The sequence below is a fragment of the Dermacentor variabilis genome, chromosome 8 (assembly GCF_050947875.1).
Source record: "Dermacentor variabilis isolate Ectoservices chromosome 8, ASM5094787v1, whole genome shotgun sequence".
Taxonomy (NCBI): Eukaryota; Metazoa; Arthropoda; class Arachnida; order Ixodida; family Ixodidae; genus Dermacentor; species Dermacentor variabilis.
The window spans coordinates 41136595-41155780 of record NC_134575.1 but is presented as its reverse complement, the minus strand read 5'-3'; the positions used below and the strand labels follow the sequence as shown (position 1 = coordinate 41155780).

General features: G+C 45.0%; 1 protein-coding gene across 1 annotated transcript in view; it reads right to left on the bottom strand.

Annotated features, from left to right (window-relative positions):
* Window positions 1-19186, bottom strand: part of LOC142590124 (phospholipid-transporting ATPase ABCA3-like) — a 95531-nt gene that overhangs the window by 53095 nt on the left and 23250 nt on the right. Inside the window, exons 6-12 of the mRNA XM_075701993.1 lie at window positions 18310-18553; window positions 12978-13169; window positions 8721-8896; window positions 5938-6066; window positions 2452-2569; window positions 1505-1662; window positions 66-221 (exon numbers count right to left, since the gene is read on the bottom strand). Coding sequence (XP_075558108.1) covers window positions 66-221; window positions 1505-1662; window positions 2452-2569; window positions 5938-6066; window positions 8721-8896; window positions 12978-13169; window positions 18310-18553 — 1173 coding nt within the window. The remainder of the gene's footprint in view (window positions 1-65; window positions 222-1504; window positions 1663-2451; window positions 2570-5937; window positions 6067-8720; window positions 8897-12977; window positions 13170-18309; window positions 18554-19186) is intronic.

The following is a 19186-nucleotide window of genomic DNA, read 5'->3' as shown; positions in this document are numbered from 1 at the left end:
TTAGTGTCTCCTTAAAGATTCTTTTCTCCGGAATGGTTAGATAAACTGACGCGATGAAACATCACCTTGGGCTTCGAAGCGATGGCGATGGCTAGACTTAGCATTCGAGCCGTTTCGAAAGCAATCTCTCCGGGCATCTTGGGTTCCACGTATTTCAAGCCCAGTTTCTCCAGCATGTTCGCCGTGGCTTGCTTCACGTCACCGCTGTTGGTATCCTTAAGCTGTTGCAAATAAGAATGTAGAAACTGGTAATGGTGGCTTTATCTGATTGCCTGATGACTATCTATGATGGAATGAAAAGACACCAAAGGAGGAGGTGTTCCAAATTTGTTTAGAACTTCACGGTAAACAGAGCTAACGATTGTTTCACAATCTGTAAACTTATCTTTCTAAAAGTGTCGTTGCCCTCCCAAAACATTGTTGCAGAAATCATGTCTGATGACTGCCTACGAGAATGGAATAGAATTTCAGGGTGACGGCTCAATCGCAATAGCGTTAAACGAGGATTCGTATTAAACTTGTTCGACTTTTGTGCAGGTAGCAGTAACAATGGTATCATGTTTTTTTTCGTTTACCTCTCAATGGTGACATCGCCTAAAACATCGTCGCACAACTTGTCTGAGGCTTAGCTACAAGCATGTGATTAAATTTCAGCGTTACGGTGCATTATGACACCGCCTACAAGTTAATACGTTAATACATTTTAGTTAATAAGTTAATACATTTTAGGGTGAATCTGATGCTCCGTAGAAATGATCTTGTGCTTTGGGCAGTGATTGGGGCGAAACGTACATTTAATGCCACACTTCTTTCCAATTTCAAATTTTTGTACACCTTTTTTGCTAATATGTAATCAATTACACTTTCAGCCCTTACATGGGCTTGAAGTTTACATTTAGTGTGGGACTAAATTTTGCGCACACCTAATTATTTGTCTCTTTGAATGGTACTTTCCTTACCTAAGACGAGAGCGAAACAGTTTGTACCCGAAAGAAGTGCGACACTGAAAGATTCGTCCCCCAACAACTTGTACTGACTCGCCGACATGTATTTGTACGCACCTGTAATTGTCCCACTTGTAATTGTACTCATCTGTAATTGTACCCATCTGTAATTGTACCCACTTGTACTTGCACCCACTTGTAATTGCACCCACTTGTAATTGTACCCACTTATAATTGTACCCATCTGTAATTGTACTCATCTGTAATTGTACCCACTTGTACTTGTACCTACTTGTAATTGTACCCACTTGTAATTGTACCCACTTGTAATTGTACCCACTTGTAATTGTACCCACTTGTACTTATACTCACTTGTACCCACTTGTACTTTTACCCATCGGCACTTGTACCCACTTGTATTTGTACCCACTGGCACTTGTACCCGCTTGCACTTGTACCCACTTGCACTTGTACCCACTTGTACTTGCGCCGTTTCGCTCAACTTGCTACGGTTCTTTGGAAGGGATAAGCTTTTTCTCAGAATGACGCACGGCACTTACGGTAGCGAAGTAAATGGCATTTTCCCCGCATGTCAGGTCCTCGAAAAAGACGTCAGACTGCTGGCACAGTGTGACCTCCCTGCGCACCAACTCTCGGCTGGTGTACACACTGTGGCCGCACACCATCACCCTGCCACTCGTCGGCCCCCCTAGTGCGCCTGCGCAGAGCACAGGTACGTAAAGTTAAAGCAAGGTGTCTTACAGAAATTACCCTCAGTAATTGTTAAAGTCGTGTTTCATTAAAGAAAATGAAGGCATATCAGCTTATATATACACTGCCACCCGATGCATTTGGTTTGCCTTTTTTTGTAAATGCAGCTTGAATAACTCCTTGCCACTCAATAGTCCAAAGCGTGAAATCTTGCATTACTATCCCACATCGATAGCACCAGCATGTTCAAGATGTGCTGTTATCACCCTTTCGTGAAGGCAAACTCGGTTTCGTCTTCAAACCGAAGCTTCCAGCTTCCTTACGCACACTCGTCTCGATTCGTAGTGCCACAAGAATGTCATTGAGGATGCCCTGCATCATAGCAAATAATATATATATAGCAAATATAGCAGCCTGCCTGTAAATATAGCAGCCTGCCGAGAGCCGCTTCGCTTATGCGCCCATATCAGCAAAAAATATATCTCGCGCTGGAGTTCCTCCTGAGAGCGAATTTCATCCAATCCCAATACTCGACCTATTATCGAATGCAGAAAGGCAAAGACAAAGCGCAAGCACAACCCACTAACTTTGTGAACTGAGACGCTTTGTTTTGCGCTGACCACTACTGTGATGATCCCCATCGCAACTACCTATAGTTCCTTTCTTTGTAAGTGTAAGTTCACAAAACGAGGTATTCAATTTTACTCAGTCAATTGCTTTGGTCGTCGTTTCGTTTCTACAACATCTACAGCCCACGTATACTGGAAATAATCGCATCTAGGGTGGAACGGCTCACCTGTCAAGATCTTCATAAGGGTTGTCTTGCCCGTGCCGTTTTGACCCAGCAGAACGGTCACCTTATGCTCGAACACTTTCAGGTCGACGCCGTCCAAAACTAAAGCTGTTCCAAATAGCTGTCCCCGAAAAGAAAAGAACAAAAATTAGGAAATCTTTCACACACATTTGCCAACCCGAGCAACCCACCCATGAAAGGACGGTGAAACAGTATAAATCAGGTCTTACCGTTTTCGACAGTGTTAGGCTTTTGTTTTCGCACTGCCTGAATCCGATAAGTTGTAAACGCCCTCACTATAACTGCACCAATTCCCTGGCTTTATCCGTGCACTTTGCAATGCATCGCTATATCTAATATTTCTTTCTGTCACTCAACCAAAAAAGTACCTTATTTTTCAAATGCGCAAAAACGAATGCAAAAATATCTCGACCGATAGCCAAGCATAGCGAGTTCTCGGTCTAGCGAGGGAATACAACGTACACGTGAGCTGGGCGGTTTTCAGCAGAACATCTTGAGACAGACTTCCTGATTATAACCTAGACAAAAAACACACCGAAGTATGCAGAACTATGCAGCCCCATTAAGACGAAGGTTTAGCTCGGGGTCAGCTACGGTGCCGGGTATTCAAATTCATATAAAACGCAGAAATGCTTTTATGAGACAGCGCCTGGTTCAATTTGAATGAAAGTTGTTGCATTTAAGATTGTCATCTAAGCCCCCCAGCCTCCCGCGCTGCCTCCCCGCTTTCCTCCATATATGGTGCGCGAGATCGATCCGCTATCGTCAGTTGCCCTTGCGTCCGGTCGCGAAATGCGTTGACACAGAAATGGTGACACAGAAGAGGTCAAGAAAGTTGGCAACGAAGTGCAGGGTAATTGAAACCCAGGATGCCCACCCTCTAGTTCCTTTTGTTTCTGGGAAATAAATTGATTGATTGATTGATTGATTGATTGATTGATTGATTGATTGATTGATTGATTGATTGATTGATTGATTGATTGATTGATTGATTGATTGATTGATTGAAATAGAGGACCAGGAGTTATCAGAAAGAAAGTGAGAAAAAGAGAAAATAAAGACCCTTAATTGGATGAAAAGAATGGAAACTAAAAGGTCCGCGTAGATTTGAAGGTTGAGAAGAAAGAAATTACAAGGGAAAAATCTGTACGGTAAGACACAGGGCAGTGCCTTGGTATTTGAGGCTCAAGCCGGTTGCCTAAGGACAAAAAACATGCCGGAGCAAATATTCGTAACTAGATGGGGCATGCGTACGCTGCAGCTAAAATCCGGAGACCACTCAGTACATCATAATGGAATGCAAAGGGATTCACTCAGGGAGAACCGTAGGCAATGTACACCTTCCAGAAGTAGTTGGGTTTAATGTGGACGAAAGTGTCAACCGGTCACAGTCGAGATAAGCAAGAGGCGTTTTAGAGTTTTGGTGGGAAAAAATCAGAGAAGTGATTGATACGACCGGATTTCTTACAGTCATAGCTAGCGGTACAAGGTAGATTTTGAAGGTTGGAAAAAGGATTGAAGAGGATGCATAAAAAACTGGCAGATAAAAATGTGTATAGCATACCTGATTGAATTAAGCAGGCTAGGTGACTATTTGTTAATCCCCCGTTTCAAAGGCGATGCTATTAAATCTTCATCACCATGATTTGTACGAAAACCACGTGCCTCCCCAAAGGCTCTGCAACCACCGCTTTTTGTCACAATTGCGCTTGTGAATGTTAGCAATTTTATTTATTTTATTGAAGGTCCTCACAAGCTTGCAGGTGGAGTATCGGATGATGGCGTCAGGAAAGCCTAAAAATGTTGAGAATGAGTGAAAGTCACCTTTCTACATACAATTCCACACTATGAAATCAAAAGGTATATTAGCTACCACTACAAGTCACAATTGTTGCGTACAAGCCGTACAGCTTCAGAACATCCACAACTGTGGAAATGCGCATGCAATTCGTAAGATTACGTGTCGCACATTTAAAAACGTATCAAAGAACACTTACTCCTTTCTATGCAGCTACAACTCAAACAATAAATGAGCATTGTGTAAAAAGACTGCTTACTCTGTTCTAGAAGCCACAGGATCATCAATATACTAGATGCCTCAAATGGATAATTACGCAACGAAAAACTAACTGATTACTCATTTATTTGCTAATATAGATGACACAAGGCAGCAGTTTATTAATTCACTAATTAGAAAATAATACTAACCGTACCGTTTGTTTATATGAATAATTAAAGTAGCAAGATAGACAAAATTAGTTTAACCATTAGCTAATTCATTAAGAGCAGATGCCAGTATCGCGCTCATCACCGCTGTGTGCAATTCAAACTGGAATGGCTCGGAGAATACCGAGCCTTTAGGACATTTAACGTACGTACGATACAGCAAAAAAAAAGACACACAAACTTCGACGCACGCGCGAGCCGGTGCAATTAACAGCACCGCGAATCAGCGACGAATGTTGCCGCCGCCGGCGTTACTATCGTATGGGCTGGCATCCAACTGCAGCACCTTTCTACGCTTGTCGCCTAATGCCAATGAATAGCGCGCGCCACTCCTGAACGCACTACCCCGTTCTACTACACTGCACCCTAGTATATTGCTCCTTCGCGATTCTCGCTGTGAAAAAATGTAATGCCGACAAACGAAGGCCCGAAGAGAGCACCTGGGATATAACCCAGACAGTACAGGATACCCAGGAGGCACCGGGGGGGTCGACGAAAGCTGTAACCAGGCGGGCGGTAGCCCTGGCGAGTCCCCACCCTTCGGATCGATCGGAGTTCCAGCTTTAGTGCCCTAGAAGTCCCGTCAATGTGCACTAAAATGTTGCGTACAACTGGCACTTGTGTTTCGCAAAACAATGAAATGTCGCAGACGACTAGCATTTGTGCTTCGCACCGAGCACAGCGAAGAGACGAGCTAATTGCGACACTCGGTTTGTAGGTGCAGCTAGTACGTAGACGAGGCCTGACCACAAAAGCGCAGATGTGCCTGCATCCCCGGCACGGTCTGCTTCCCGTCCCATCCGTGCGGCGGCGCTGCAACCGCTTGCCGGAATAGAGAGCTACAATAAACACACGCCGGCTTCTATGGCACCGCTCAATAGCCGAACTGAGTGTAGCGTGACGGTGTGTGAATTCCACTTAGGTCACTTTTGCAGCTAAGCACGCTGCTCGTCCCTAACGCCTCCAGAGAGCCTGCAACCCTCCCTCCCCCCGCATGTACCGCACATGCTCCGTCGATACCGTGACAGCGCGACGGTGGCGAACGCGCCTCACATGTCCGGATATTTGCTATTGATCAAGAACCTTTCGCCAATAGGAACATGTTCATGCTCTGCAGTTACTCCACCGTACAGGAGTTCACGGCACTGCCTTTTGTTCTTTGAGTTGAAAGTACGCCGAGAATTGTTGTTGTTTCTTCACACTTCCCCAGCAGACACAGCGTCACTAAGAGACGTGTCTCACCTTTCTGAGGTCTCTGGTCAGGACTATCGGACGCACGTCTGCCGGCAGCTCTTCGAAGCGGGTTGGGTCTCTCTGGAGGGGCGTTGCATCGGCCTCTGTTTCCCCTGCGTCGCCTCTCCAGTACTGCATCTGTGAATACAAAGCGGTAGGAGAACGAGACTGAATGTGCCCCTGAATAAGAAAACACACTGCTACGTCGGCCTTACAGAAAATAACGAGAAAAAAATGTTGGGAAAGGTTCAACCTCTTGTTGAAGTTGGTCAAATACAATATCTTCACGAGCGAGTTCGGAATGAGAACAGGGAGGAGTCATTATGCACCGCACTCTGTGACGTCACTTATCCCGTCAAGGATGCACGGCCAGGGTCGAATTTTTTAAATTATGCGACTGCGCTATGTCCGGGATCGGCCAACATGTTTCACTGCACATGCCCGTGGGGAGCGGGCCACGCTCTTAGGCGGCACTATGGCCACGATCGACCGACAGTATTAGGCTGCGCGTACTGTTGGAAACGTCCCTCATTTTTAGGCTCTGCTATCTTCGGGATCGGTCCGCAAGAAATGCTAGAAACCCAGATACCCGATATGCGAGATGGGACTAATTTGCTAGGCAATACATCCTTTTCAAAAAGTTCAGCTTTATTAGCGAATTTTCCTTGCGCAATAGAAAAAACAAAGCAACTAGCTTTCGCTGTGAGAAGCACCCTCGTAAGCCCAAAAAGACGCAGAAACGTTATGAGTGACAACACCGCATTCATGCTCGCGTATCAGCTGGATTCTGACTGCGCCTGCTCCGACCAGCAGACTTTCTGTTGGCAAAGATTAACTTACGTCATATTTTAAAGTATTCAAATACTCAACTTGCAAGTCTCGAAAACTTTTGATGCGCAACAACGGCCCGACCAGACAATATCTTGAAATTCGTGGCGTGGCGTAGATCTACAGGCCATCGCCTATCAACGCGAAACAGAAAGAAGTGAAGCTTGCCTTACGGTCTCTTTTCTCGCTTATTCAAATTTCACCGCGGAATGCAAATATAGGGCTTTTAAAGAATTTTTCTTTTAATGTGGCTCGATGTTTAACATATTGTCGTTCTAAAGCGTCCTCCATTTGAACAAAACAGATTTGCAGAGAACGCTAATAGCAACGCCTAAACAAAAATTTTGAAATTCCGACGAAAATGAAGGCGGACGGAAAGATCACTTGCGGCAGACCGAAGCCACACCAATATCTACCGCATTACGCATGTATTGCTTTGCAACTTAGGGTACCGTGGCGGTTAGGCTCCTGTCAGCGTTATTGGCTATTAGCATTTGTCTACAAGGCTCGCCCTGGGAACGTTCGCCAGTGCCTCTCGAGGACATCGCAGTCAATCAATCAATGCAGTTTATTCATGTGTACGTACGTACACATGAATACGTACATGTGTACGTACAATTGTACGTGACGGCATGAAGAGGAAAGCTGCCATAAGGCAACTTGACGGGTTCTCGCTCCCATGTGTTTAAGCAGCAACATTTCGCAGGAACATTTCGCAGCCCACAAAAGGGCACAACAAATAATGGATTCACAGAAGCGAGATACATTTCTTTCAACTATTACCGGTGCGGTAACAAAATTAACTAGCATGCTGGCTTATACACAGCAGCAGTGTATCTGGGACCTTCTTTTAACCACCGACGGATGTTTTTTTCGTGTGACTAACAAACAAAATATCGGGGTCCCCTGAATTTCTTTATTCTTCTCAAGTTTCACTCCATATAACTATGGACTCAATGAACACGAAACTATACTAAATAATAACAGTTACACCTTGTTCTAACGGATATTACTCCCTCGCGGAACAAGGGGTTACCGGTGACGTGGATGGCTGTAACAACGCCAGTAGCGATATCATGTGACCATTTGTGCAACCACAACGCGTTTGAAAGGTTCACACGAGCTTGGGCGTTTTGGTACGTCACGTCAGAGCAGTAGCGCAAACTTGAGACAGGGACTGAAGGGGCAACACAACACAAGCCCTGTCTTTCACCAAATGTTTATTTCAAGCGATACGCGCCGATACACATGCATCAATGATAGTGACGGCGCATGTCACAATGCCATGACCACAAAACTATTTAATATCGGCACGAAGAAACGCAAGTTCATTTCAAGATAACCCACGCGGTGTGCTGACACATCGTGTGTCCAGTCAGTCTGTCATATGGGCCTCAAATATTTCTGTTACCAGTTTACATTTGTTCATGACTATCACATCGACTTCCTGAAAATGTGTCTCAAAAGAACTTGCGTTGGCTGTGCGACATGCGCCATCACTGACATTCATTCATGTATATAGGCATTACTGATTCGAATACACATTTTGTTGATAATGGATAAGTTAGTGTTGAAAGAAGTGAATGGACATTTGTTGAACGTTAGCGCTTGAGTCGTCATGGCTTCCCTGCTCTGTCTCAAACTTGCGCTTATGCTCCGATTTGAGACATTTTTGTCTATCATGTGCGCTCTTTATCGTAGAATTAAAATAAAACAAAAGTGGCATGCTGACGATCACTATGCGGCTGACACTTAGCACCAGTGGCAGCTAGCTAGAATACATTTGCTCTTCGCTGTACCTATGCCTTTCCTGCTGAATAATCCGCGTCCACAAGCTGGTAGTCAGTGGAGGCAAATTCGTTTTCGCGTACAGCCCTAAAACGTCCATCCGACGTCTATCCGACGTCTATCCGACGTATAAGACGTCTATCCGACGTCGAACACATTCTCGGACGCATCCTCACCGTGAGAAGGAATATTGGGCTGCGCGGGTTGTCCGTGCACCACGGCAGGATCTGGGGGAGGTACCACGTCAGGAACGCCATGACCACGTTGGAACCAAGCATGAGCACCCAGATCTCCAGTATGGTGACCTTGTTACCCATAATGCGCCTGGTGACCAGAGACCAGCCTGCACCGCCTGAGAAGCAAGAAAGATGGCAGACAGCATCGGATTTATTGGCTCGTTTTGTCGCTGTCATATGCGCTTAAGAAGAAGCGTTAGCCCGGGCCAAACCCCGAAGCCGCCTATACAAACCCACATAAAAGAAGAAACTCTTTTCTGAGATAACTATTTGGACGATTCTAATGTAATTTGGTGCATTTGAGAGAGAAAGTTAAATCGTAGCCACTGCAGGAAGCTGAATCCCAATTTAAGGCTTGGACTTTTTAAAGGGGATATTGAAAAATGGTGAGCTTGAAAAAATAGGAGAACTAAGTTTGCATGTTTGTAGCTCTACGCCAAAAACAAATATTGCAGTTCTTCAAACTGCATCCGTTAGAGCTTGAAAACCTCAGAAATCTTATATAACTGATATCTTACGTGAACTTGTGACAATGATTGCAAGGCTCTGGCTAAACTCCTACACCCCTATTAGTTGTCTTTTTTCAGAGCCATGCATACCATACCAATTTTGTCTGCTCTAGACGTACTATTAGGTGCAGCTTACAGAATTGTGATATACCTGTTTCTTTAGAAACTATGCTTTTAACCTAATAGTTTCGTTTATTAAAGATTTGCGATCTTCAACCATTTTTTATTTAAATGTCGACCGTCTAAATCATAACTTCCCTACAATCTGTTACTAGATCTTAACCTTTAGGTGAAACAAACCTCACCAAATCTGCTCGACTGTTCACCAAAAAAATACTTTCTCCTTTCACGTGTATTTAGATAAGAGCGCGTGAGCTAAAGCTTACTTTCCAGACAAAACGAGTACTGTGAAATTCTTTGCAAGAGCCTTGCACCCAGCTCGCATGGCGTAAGCGCTCGCCGGATAGACTAACGTAACGGTTCCGGCAGTAAAAAAAGAAACATCTCTAAAACAGAGTTAAGAGGAATTATAGGCTTTACTTTAATAGCTCCGGTACAAATACATGAGGAAGAAGAACTCGTTCTTGATGGATAGTTACTACGCCCAATTTTGAAAATTTTTTTCGCATTCGAGACAAAACCATAAAATGTATGAACTTTTATTTTTCTCCTTCAATTATTTTAAAATATTGTCTAAAATCATACGAGTAAATAATTTTCCCGCCAGGCGAAAAGCTCTGTAACTAATCCTCAAAGAAGATCATGGTTCTGTAAACTGCAGCACTCGAAACAAATATTTACAGGGGACAATGTTGATGCATTGCACACCATTCTGAAGCGTGCCGCCGATTTATGATTAGGGTTGCAAAACCATAGTAGACTTTGTAACAATTTCACGCAAGTTGTACTCTCAGATTTTTTTTTCCAGTTGAGATGCTCTAACATATGCAATCTGGAAAACTATGATAACAACTTATGATACACAGTTACGGACTTACAAACTTCCTGCATGAGCGGTTTTTAAACCATTCAGTCACACTGTGCAGATATGTGCACAGGACTCAATATGCAAGTTCTGTTTAGCGATGACAAGGAAAATATATACAGACATTGACATTTGAAGAAATAGAACCACCTGCGTGCTCGGCGCGTGTCGATTTCACTTCAATGTGCTTATATTCCTACACACGATCACTTATATAGTGGTGTACTACAATGTTTTGCGAGATGTTCGACCTGCCGCGCTCTGCCAATAATAAAGAAAAAAATGTTTTTCTTTTATCGTAATTGACCTGCCAATACTCAACATTTTTCAATGCTTTGACCCGGCAATCCAAACCATTTTCATTATAAAAACGGAATTTGACTTTACAACCAATCGCGCTTTAATTATCCTGTGTCTACGACGAACCGCTAGAAAATGCACAAAAGCACTGTCCTACGACCTTCACGTTTTCTTTTCTTTCCCAACTTTTTTTTAAACGACGCCCAAAATGCCTTGCAACAAAATTACGTAATATCGACACCTGTGTATACGGTCCATCATAATTCGTGAACGAAGAGATTAGACGTACCAATTTCTAATTTAAAATGCGAGGTTCAGGATTCCTAAATTTCTTATTTCAGTTTTTCAAACCTCGCCGGGATTTGTGACCCTGGGCGATGCGGCCCGGCTGCTCTCTTGCCGAATAAGCCAACCAATCACAGCGCAGTACGGGCGATGCACCCGCCGCTGGGTTCCTTGCATCACCACGAGATGTCGCTCGCTATCCGGTGGCGGTCGAAAAAAAAGGGGAAAAAAAGGTTATCGAGATGTACACAAAATTGCTAGCGTGAAAAAACAACGGCAGTATGCCTGAAAAGATACAGCAGGCTAGGTGACCTATTTGTCACCGCCCCGTTTCAAGGAGGATGTCATTAAATCATAAACGTCGTCGTGGTGCAGATCCAGAAGGCTCGCATTTGCGCATGCGCGGCCGCACGGTAATGAAGAAGTAAACTCTTCCGAATATAATGGATTTCAGTAGCGCTACGCAGGTGTGCGCACGCCGCCTCTGAAACCAGGGTGCGTTCAAGGCGTCCGTCGCACTCGCTAGCAGCCAGCAACTCCGCTCAACAAAAGAATAATTTATTTGCGCTCGCGCTTGTGTATGTTGTTACAGTTGGCGCGTGACACCCCGGGCCAAAAGGATGATCAACCCCCATGCCTCATCGGAACCCAGGGTGGATCCCTAATTTGTTATGGTTGTCTCGAGTGGTCGCCGGTCTGACGGACGTCCCGCAGTGTTTACAGGCCCAATTCGTGTGTGTGCGTGAAAAACCCTTTCCACAAACTGTCCAACTCTAGGGGAGGGTTCCTTTCCGCGAACCAACGACGCCTAGAAGAGAAGGGATCAGCCGCCTACGATCCCCAGGACCCGCGAGTTGCCACCAGCGGAGGCAAGCTCGTGAAAAGTCACCTGGGAGAGGTGATCAGCCGCCTATCCACAACCAAACGCAGTGCCTGTGATGCCTGTGACGTGACGTTGACGTGAGCAAGATCCCGCCTACAATTTTAGTGGGCCTACTTAAGGGGCCCCGCGATGTACTTTTTTTACTTCATTCATTCTCTTCTTCTTAACCTTCACCGATAATTGAACAAACAGTGCAAGTTTCGCACTAGACATCGTCTCGACCCTGCCTAGTCGCTATGGTCTACCGGACACCTGCTGCCCGCCGACAACGCCACGCTACCCAATAGTAATGTCGGCCGAGGTTCGAGGCGTCGCAGCAACAGTGTGGGCGTGCGTATGAGTGCACTCACACAAACCTTCCTTGTTAATAGATCCCAACTCGTTCTATCTGCGGCGTTCTTTCTCTGTATATATATATATATATATATATATATATATATATATATAGTTCGGAATGATGATCGGACTCCAACCCCCACAGAGAAATGAAAGCTTGCCGCCTATGGTCGTGGTTATAGCCGACAATAGGGAAGACTAATGAGAAGCGGCCAATTCAATCCCGTGGGCAAACGCCGCGAGGAACTACCAGGCACGTTCGTGTTTGATTGCAGATTCCCTATTTGATTCCAGCTCGGAAGCAAGCATAGCTCAGTTGTAACTGGATTCAAGCAACGACGCTCGCAAACGTGGCCATGTAATTACCGAGAATACTCCTGTGATGGCAGTACTGACGTTTCTATAATATTGCAACTTGATAATGTAGCTCAAACGTGCGAGCCGCATCACCGTTTTCTTAAGTGAGAGGAAAACACGAATACTCTAAAGAATAGGCCTGGGAATTACGAATGAAACGACCCACTCAGACTTGCAAAGACATGGGAGTCCAAGTCTGAGCGAGACCATTGAATCTCCTTTTGCTGACATTGAGTCCGAGGAACCTCAACAGTAACATTTTGGTAAGTCAGAGCCCGGATGAGTCTGTTTTGTTGAGTGTGAGTCCAAGTGAACCCGGTTGAGTTTGTTTACGGCGAGTCCCAGTCATAGTGAGCGCTCAATGTCCGAGTCCGATTGAATCCTAAGTAAAATATACTTTTTGCGAGTTTGCTAAGTAAGTTGTTTATTTTGCCGACCTTTAATAAGCCTCTCGAGCATTATTTATGCGGATAGGTACGCAAGTAAAATATTCTTATAAATATATATGGCGGTGAACGAATCGCTAAAATGATAGCACGTACCCTTGTAGTCTTGGGCGAGAAACATGATCATCATGACGGAGACGAGCGCGGAGTGGGGTAAAATGCCTCCTAAAAGTTGGTTTCTCCTGCTTGCGGTCAAGTAGTCGGGCACCGTCACGGGAAAAAGCGCGGCGAGGAACAGGCTCGGGGCTACTACCAGGATGGCCAGGAAGAGGAGTGTTCTCACCCATCCTGCAGGTAAGGGTGCAGAAACAAAGGCAGGGTTCTAATTCTGGCCAATATTGAAGGTAGTCTCTATATTCGTAAGCTTGTTGGGACAATCAAGATGGCCAGGAAGAGGAGTGTTCTCACCCATCCTGCAGGTAAGGGTGCAGAAACCAAGGCAGGGTTCTAATTCTGGCCAATATTGAAGGTAGTCTCTGTATTCGTAAGCTTGTTGGGACAATCAAGATGGCCAGGAAGAGGAGTGTTCTCACCCATCCTGCAGGTGGGGATTCGGAATCCAAGGTTGGGTTCTAATTCTGGCCAATATTCAAAGTAGTCTATATTCGTAAGCTCGTTGCGGTAATCAAGATGACCAGGAAGAGGACTGTTCTCACCCATCCTACAGATCGGGATTCCGATACCGAGGTTGAGTTCTAATTCTGGCCAATATTGAAGATAGTCTATATATTCCTGAGCTCATTATGACGATCGAGATTGCCAGGAAGAGAACATTACATTGCTCAGCTCGGTACTACTATCAAGATGACAAGAAAGAGGACTGTTCTCAACCATCCTGCACATGGGAATCCCTAAATTATGGGTGAGGGCTAATTCGGGTAAACACAATGAACAGGCTTTTCACGCAACTTATCTCCGAGTTCCCTGAAATGTATATAGAGCCACAGTGTTGAGGACCCAGACTTCTGCCGGTGAGCACCCATGTATTTTCTGGAATAAATCAAACTGACGGCGTCAATTTCTATCTCCTAATATCTGAACGCACTTACGGTAAGAGATAGCACATAGGTAATAAAGCAAGAAAATAATCAGGAAAGCTCCAGTCCCATTCAAGTCTTGGCCAAAATGAATCACCCCCAGCACCATATACCACGGGAAAAATTCGGTAGTAGCCATTACTCGTTTGCAGCTGCGGGGCTATAGCGTTTGTAGATACCTAGTAACTGCCTGTGAGAAATAATAACGTTTGCAGTTGCTAAACATTTGCTTGCAGTTACACATTTTTTATAACATCTTTAAAGAGCATGGTCTTTTTTGCGTGTCAGGGACGACCAACCGACCGGACTAGCCTGTGCTAAACTAAACTGAGTGATCGACTGACTCTACGAAAAGAAAACGCAATGAAGCCCGGAAAAGCACTGCAGAAGACAATTGTCACGTTAATTTGGAATTCAGAAATTATAAGGTAAGAGGGGCATGACAGTGGACCAAACGTTAACCTACCGCAGGCGGAAGCCGAACCCACAACCTCCGCCATAATTGTGCGGCGCCCTGCCAGTTAAAGTAGCGCGGTGGACATACTCCTGTCAACACCATCGAGTTATCTCTAATTCTCTATACGTCTACAACTATAATACGCCTGTCAACACCATCGAGTTATATATATACGTCTACAACTATAATACTCCCGTCAACACCAGTGAGTTATCTCTACACAACTATAATAATTCCGTCAACACCATCGAGTTATCTCTATACAACCATAATATTCCCGTCAACACCAACGAGTTATCTCTACACAACTATTATACTCCCGTCAATACCATCGAGTTATCTCTTTACGTCTACAACTGTAATACTCCCGACAACATGGAGTTATCTCTATACAACTATAATACTCCTGTCAACACCATCGAGTTATCTCTATACGTCTATAACTATAATACTCCCGTCAACGCCATCGAGTTCTCTCTATACAACTATAATACTCCCGTCAACACCATCGAGTTATCTCTATACAACCATAATATTCCCGTCAACACCAACGAGCTATCTCTATACAACTATTATACTCCCGTCAATACCATCGAGTTATCTCTTTACGTCTACAACTATAATACTCCCGTCAACATGGAGTTAATCTCTATACAACTATAATACTCCTGTCAACACCACCGAGTTATCTCTATACGTCTACAACTATAACCGTTGTGAGTGTTAGCAAGCGCCGCTCTCGGCCGTTACGCTACTAAGCCAATTAGGTTAGTTAGGCCAGTTAGTTAGGCCAGCTGGAGCCCGGTCCTATGAGCTCTTGTACAACGCGACGCCCGCACGCTGTGAAATAAGTTACACCCTAAAAAAGGGAATAAGTGCGTAAATGTGTCTATAACACACACTCCTACATGTTTGCACCCTTATTCACGGGTTCAATTCCTGGCCCACCACGGTCGTATTTTGAAGTGGGCGGAATGCAGGAACGCTCGCGTACTTGGATGCTTAGGCGCACGTTAAAAGACCCCACGCGGACAAAATAAATCCATGGGGCAATACTACGGCCTGCCTCATAATTACATCGCAGTTCATGCACGCAACCCCCCCCCCAAAAAAAATGTAATTGCTCTTTACTTTTCGTGCTTTTTCTTTCGCGGTGCCTGCGGTTAAAATAATGTGCCTTTTCCGACGCCCTCGTCGCCTTCCCGTGGATGGAGAACACGTCTCCAAAATGGAAGCATGCATCCTACAATACCTCCTTCCGTTCGGTCATACGTTTTTTTTTTTCTTGGGAAAAACCGTTTATGCCAAAGTTAAAATAGGAGCATCTCATGTCTGGCTTGTTGAGGCTATAGATTTGGCATCTGTATCACGCCAATAAACTTAACGCTCACCCTATGCCTTTTCATATATGCGCGGTCTTTGCCATCGCGCTAAACCAGTGGCAAGCAGCCATGCGGCAAGGCTCCTAATGGCAAGTGACATTCGGGCTACCCATTTGTCATCTTGGAATTGACGCGCTCCATGCTTTATTGTTCCAATCAAACAGGGTGCATGCCTTCTCTGCCTGTAAAGTTCCGGATACATAGCGTTAGACCACTGTTGCTCAAACTGTGGGCCATGGTTCCGAAATGGTCAGTGATCTTTCTTTCTGTGGGTCATAAAGGATCCGACTTGAGGTACAGTGGTCATCGAATACAGTGATTTTTTTTCGAACGACCACATCTCATGATAGATGGAGTCAAATTTAAGAGCTTCATCCGCAAGAATAAGTTTCCTTGCTGGACTTTTCGTATCGCTGAAAACTCCTATGGAGCGCGCATGTATGTAGCCTCTAGGAGAGTTGGAAAAAGGTAACATGTTGCCTTTCATACTAATGACGGCACTTTCTCTTTGCTGGAAGAGAAATAATGAATTCACTGTCGATGCCCACACTCTTTCACTGCCATATTATATATATATATATATATATATATATATATATATATATATATAGAGAGAGAGAGAGAGAGAGAGTATGACGTACGTTGAATAAGCACAGTATATTTGACTGACGTTTCGGCTGGTGGACCAGCCTTTGTCAAAGTAACATGTACATGCATTTGGGCTTCCTTATAAACCCGCGATACATCAGATAAAGTTGTGCGCAATAGTAACAAGAAAAAAACGACATAAATATAGCGATACCACTGGCGATAGCGATACCACAGACGTGGCGCACACTGCAGAAATGAATCGCTCGTGTATTCAATAGTACAATGTAAGCCACTTGAAATGAACAATAAATATATATATATATATATATATATATATATATATATATATATATATATATATATATATATAGAACCTTTGATATCATCTTTATTATGCAAAGTGTAATATTACTTTTGGCCGCAAGGTGCACGATAAAGCGGTAAGACAAACGGCGACCTAAACTATCGGTTGCCACAATGAAAACTTCCCCGAATATGGCCTCCCAACTGAAGCCAGTTTTCTCTCACCCAAACTGTTCGACTAGGGTTCTGGAGGTGTGGCTATATCAATCAAGCAAATACAACCTTCTAAATAATATAATGCTTAAATAATTCCTTGTAAAACAACGTTATTAAGTGTTCTTGGTACCTCCATGCATTATTGTTTTCTTTAAAAATGTAATGGTATATGCGTTATTGACAAAAGAAAAGTTTCAGAAACCATACAAAAGGACGGCGGGGAATGGTCACGATAGGTTTGTTACTACTATAAGGGATCGCGTAGAGGAAAAGTTTGATAAACCCTGTGTTAGATGAAATAAATAGACAGAAGATTGATGATGAATATTCTTGTAGCGCAAGATAACTCCTAAATGATGACTTTTTTATTTGTATTGCAGGGCCAAATTGCACAATACCTTTAGTTCGCAAGTGATGTTGGACATGTGGATTCCACTAATATATGTTCCACATCGCGAGTGGTGGGCATACGCAATTACTAACAGTTGTGGCGAAAGCATAGGCATTCTTTTACAGCGAAGCTATCTGTGGCTAGGGTTCTATGCATCTTTGTTCTCCGTGAACAAAAACTATCATCATCTATGTCTCGAACCCCCGTGAACATTCATGCTCCCGTAAGTATGAAAAAAATGAAATGGCCCATAGCCCCGTATAGCAGAGGCTACAAGCACTGAGCAACGTGAAGCAAACAGTGCTTAAATGCTTTCTAATCCCGCCCCTAACATACAGAACAGCATGTCGAAAACTGTCATCATCAACGGCTCATACCTCCGTAAACGAGCAAAAAATGCAATGGGCCGTTGTCCTGTAAGGTTCATGGCTGCTCACTTTGTGTGAGCTAGCTGCGATGACACTATCCCTGTTGTCGGTGATTTCACTGTGGATGCGTCGGTACCGAAAAGGGAGTGGCTTACGCGTTCCGCGTTGCAGACATTTCCCTTGCGATATCACACCGATCCGGCCCAACCGACCACCCAGCGGCACACGAGCATCCATTAGACAATATCGAAGAATGTGATTGCAGTTGCCAGTGCAATAATGACCACCGATTAAGACAATAAACGACTGTGCGTACCTTTCGTCACGGTGACCACCTATCAAGACAATAGATGAGTTCGCACCTTTGTTCAAAATCTTGTGTCACCTCCACGTCATGTGCTAAAACAGCGTCGCTGGTCAACCACTTTCACAGAGTGGAATGGCCAGTGGCGTAGCAACAGGGGGGGCCGGGGGGCCGTGGGCCCCGGGTGCGAGGGGCCAGTGGGGGGGGGGGGTGTCATATACATGTGAAGACACCCCTCTTTCCGCCGGCTACACCCGGGGAGGGGGTGGCAGAAGACCTATGGGCCCCGGGTGCCAGACGACCTAGCTACGCCACTGGGAATGGCTCACGATTTTTTATGTGAATACGCATGACAAATGGGTGCAGAAGTGAATCTCACCTTTTGGAAGCACGGAGGTGACTAAAACTGGTGTGAGCGCTTGGCCGACGTCGTACAGAAAGAAGGAGAGCAACACCATGACCGGGTTGATGCCGTCGGCGTAGGGCACGTCGTTCCAGTGGGTCTCGACGGTGTACATGAGCGTTACCACGATGGCACTCTCGATGAGGTAGAACGTCGCGCTCGTGAAGAAGTGGCCGAGGGCGAACTGGGCCGCCGTCAGCCCCATCAGAGCCTGCTTTTCCTGGAAACACAAAACAAAGAATAGGGTGCGAGCAATTGATTTGCACGAACCGGCACGGCGACAGCCGATGCTTCCCGACACTGGCGTGTCAAGAAGGTCCTTTTCAGGCCAAGAATGGTAGCCAATACTGTCTCACGTGCCCCTTTCATGAAAAAGTAAATGCTGCTGTACGTCTTGGCTATCCTCATCTCACTTCGGCAGCAAAGTTCTGACGTTATGTTGACAGTCTTTTCAAACGCATAACAATTTATATGCTTACCCAAGGAGAAAACCGTCCGTCCGGCAGTCTGACAGACCGTCCGTGCCGTAAGACGATCGTTTTCAAGATAGAGACCGCAGCGGAGAGCGACTTTGCCTTCGTGCTGCCTGTTGTTTCAACGCGAACGTTGCGGCAGGAACACAGCACTGCGCTCACGAAGGTCTCGGAACACGCTGCGCCCTGCACCTTTTGCAGATCGACTTTCATGATATGTGCCCTCGCGCCTCTCCTCAACGCGAAGCGGCGACAACATAGCGCGCGGAGCTATCAGCATAATGTAGTGCTGTGAACCGTGATGAACTGCACTCCGGCAACGGCTGCGTCAGGCAGCGAGGGACGTACGTTGAAAGGGATCTGAAACGGCGACAGCGAGC